Here is a 3,633-nt window from a genome sequence, read left to right on the forward strand (position 1 = left end):
CTGTTTTTATTTTCTTTCATTTTGCCATATACATCTTTGATGAATGACAACTGAGTCTTGGGGTTAAGTACTTTTGGAACAAAGAACATTCACTTTAAAATAAATACTTTTAACCAAGATGCTTCAAATTTATTCACACATGCTGCAAAATAAGCTTTTAAAAACAGTTTTATTAAAAAATATTTAAAACTTTTTAATGTCAATAAAAGTACAGAATTTCTATCCTGAATTACAGTGATAAAGTAATTCAAAATGCCTATATATATACACCTATGTATAGGCATATATGTTAACCTAAGAAAAAATGTGTCCACAACACAACATAATGGCTTTGCATGTTTGTGCACATAAAGAATATATTTTGTGTCCTTTTTCTTAATGTCAGAGGGTGTATCCTCCCCCTCAGATTAAACATTTAACAGTAGCAAGTACTGTTAATGGCTCCCTAAGAGTCATGAGTGAACAAGTCCTACACAGATCAACTGTAGAATAAAAAAATACGGTAATAACCATCCTTCTTGAATAAATGAATTTATTTTCTGAGTGTATGTGCTGATGACAAGCTGCTGTCTCGCCTCTGCCCATCCATCCAGGCCAATGTCTTGATGCTGGTGAAAGAGAAGTCACCTGGCACGGTGCTCTGCAGAGAGCTGAGGCTGCTCTTACAGCTGAGCAGTGATTTGTAATTGCAGCAGAGAAAACTTGCATGTCTCTCTCCTGTGTTTCACATTTAGGACACCTTCTGTCATAGTATTAAGAAAATCTAGAGGCAGAAATAAAGCTGAAGTAAGTAATTACACGGCACTAGCTTATTGTTAAATGCATCTGCATTTGCTTAGCTTTTCAAAGTTCCTGCTTTTGTCAGTTGCTTGCTGGTGAGTTCAGTGGCTGATCTGAAACACGTTACAGAGCATCTTGATCCCCTGTAGACTGTGTGTGGAATGAACTTGTAGATTCAGTGTGGTAAGTGATGTGAACTCCACACCACTTGCAAACATACCCAGGTAAATGCCAGTTCTTAAAGAGCATCTTCAGATACTTCTTAAATTTTTCCCCCATGAAGAAGTAGATGACTGGATTGAGGCCACAGTGAAAAAGGCCAAGGATTTCTGTTACCTGGAAAGCATAGTCCAGATTGTTGCTCACTTGACAGTCTCTAATGACTCCCGTAGTTTCCAGCAGTTGTAAAAAAATAACAATGTTGTAAGGGGTCCAAAAACAGAAAAACACAATCATGACAGCAAAGATCATCTTCACAGCCTTATTCTTTTTCTCATTTCTACAGTGAACTAATGTTTTAATGATCATGGAGTAGCAAAATGTCATAACTATAAAAGGGATTAGGAGCCCTAAAATGTTGATTTCCAAAGTGGAAAAAAGTTTCCATGTTGTGAAATTGCCTGGATATCTCGGCTTACAGGTAGTATAATTATGTTCATTAAAAGACTCTCTAAATACAAGCTCAGGAACAGAGGCCAAAAAAGCTATGAGCCATATGACAAGGCTAGTAATCAAGCCATGGAAGGCAGTCCTTGCTTTCAAGGAAAACACTGCACGAACAATTGCCAGGTATCTGTCTATGCTCATAAGCATAATAAAAAATATACCACTGTAAAACCCGACCAGGTAGATCCACGAAATGATTTTACACCAGGGAGTTCCAAAAACCCATTGGTCTACCATGAAATAAGACCAGAACGGCAAGGATAAAACAAAGAGCAAATCTGAGATGGCGAGGTTTAGCAGGTACACATCAGTCATGCTCTTCAGCCTCTTGTATTTGAAGAGGACCACAATGACCAGAATGTTTCCAGTGAGCCCAACCAGGAATACTAAGGTATACAGAACCGGTAGGAAGGAGGCTGCAAACCTCTTGACACTTTCCTTACTGCATGGCTTTGGAGCATCGTTATAATTATCATAATATTCATAGAAGGTTGAGAGGTCAAGGGACTCTGTACTTGCAGAACTCATGCTTTTTCCCCAGTTCCTGAGAAGGAAAGAATATGAAAATGTCGGTGACTTTCAGTGCGTCAAGACCGTATGGTTACTCCACAGCCCTGAATCATGAGCAGTGACTGACTTACAGTTCCCATGCATGTCTCATTACAGGTTCTCAGACATTATGTAAGCATTATGGGATGCATGTGCATGCTTGCAAAATGTACTGTCCTTAACATGCATGTGCTTTGTCCTTGTGGCACTGCGCAACGTGGATGTCAAGCACACAATGTGACACTGGGTGAGAGGAAAGCAAATGAGAATGAAAGACCACAGATATCAAATCAGAGAGGGTTTAGGTCCTATGTGGAGTAAAGTAAAAAGCAAAGCCACTGTTCATAGCAGTTCAGGATTTCACCCACCTTTCCCACCAGGCAAACATCACCATAAGAAGAAAGTAATAAAAATGCATCAGACTTTTCCAGTGAAATTATGCTTACTGAAAGCTGAGATGAGTTTTGTGCTGTCTTCAGTAGCTAAATGAATAACAGGAATTTGTCATATGTATGTACTTTTCTAATAGGCGGATACAGAGTTTTAAGTGATGTTACTTTGAGGTAACTTGCACACAATACATATTTATTGTTGATGTATCACTCTGTGTGTTATTCACATCACAGCAAGTGTCATTCTTTTAGCCTGACATACCAGAACTCTAAACCTGAGCTATGTTCTTCCCCTTTGTCCTTATTTTTATGAATAGAAAGCAGAAGAAAAATGAGTTTCATTGCTTTACTTGTCTTTACTTTGTACGTTGCTGCAACATAACAGCAAACATTGACTATCCTTAACCTGACCCATCCTGTGTGTAGTCCCAAACATGACAACTTTGCAGCCTACAACTCTGTTCTATTATACACAGAGAAGAACTAAATCTGACTTACAAATCAAAAGGACAAAATCATTTGACACCAATGGTCTAGAGATGACAGCTTTGCAACAACTGCTCTCAGACATACCTGAATCTAATCTAGGTTCAGCATAATATACTCAAATATTTAAAACTGAAAAACATATGATCACAGAATGCACATATACCCACTTCTGATGATGCAAGAATTCTTAAAAGTGCTTTAAAAATTACCCGAGCAGCTAAAAAAGGTAAATGAAAAAGCATTACATTCACACACGAGTGTACATGATACACAACTGTTTCAGAATTGCATTTTATGAATTTTACCTTTTCTCCTCCTTTCTTCTCAGATGATGTGAAGAAGCTTCTTTGCTCTAAGGGTGCAGAATCACTTGCTTCTCACCAGGTAGCTCTGCCAGGGAGGTGTTACCCACACAGCAATATCCAGCAGCTGCAAAAAGCAGATGTCACTAGGTAGCTGTGTCTCATAGCGGAAGCTTCCGACTTCCTTACAGATTGTATCACAAGTGCTTCTCTCCTCAGTGCTCATCAGAGATAGTCCCTTTAAGTCAGAAAGAGAATTAGACACATAATGTTTAAGAAAATGCAGATTCCACTGAGGGCCTGATTACTGAGTTAAAACATCTTTGTCTTATCCAATAATCATTAAAATAGATGTCACTAAGCAGCTCTCATTGTTCTTTCTTACGGGTTGTAAAGTGCATCTTATAAAAAAAATAATCAAAGGATCATATGTAGTGAGCAGAGAGGAGGCAGGC

At 38.4% G+C, this 3,633-nt stretch overlaps 1 protein-coding gene across 1 annotated transcript; it reads right to left on the reverse strand.

Moving 5' to 3' along the window:
- Positions 1-225: 225 nt before the first annotated feature.
- CCR4 (C-C motif chemokine receptor 4) lies at positions 226-3,283 on the reverse strand. Its single transcript, XM_027675575.1, has 2 exons — positions 3,182-3,283; positions 226-1,990 (listed from the first exon to the last, which is right to left on the reverse strand). The coding sequence occupies exon 2, from the start codon at positions 1,972-1,974 to the stop codon at positions 904-906; it is 1,071 nt and encodes a 356-aa protein (XP_027531376.1). The 5' UTR covers positions 1,975-1,990; positions 3,182-3,283; the 3' UTR covers positions 226-903.
- Between the last annotated feature and the right edge of the window lie 350 nt (positions 3,284-3,633).

This window comes from Neopelma chrysocephalum, unplaced genomic scaffold (assembly GCF_003984885.1).
Source record: "Neopelma chrysocephalum unplaced genomic scaffold, ASM398488v2 Primary Assembly neopelma1_26, whole genome shotgun sequence".
Taxonomy (NCBI): Eukaryota; Metazoa; Chordata; class Aves; order Passeriformes; family Pipridae; genus Neopelma; species Neopelma chrysocephalum.

What these genes read in the sequence shown, in the direction of transcription:
- CCR4 (XM_027675575.1), bottom strand. Translation starts at nt 1,974, where the DNA reads ATGAGTTCTGCAAGTACAGAGTCCCTTGACCTCTCAACCTTCTATGAA.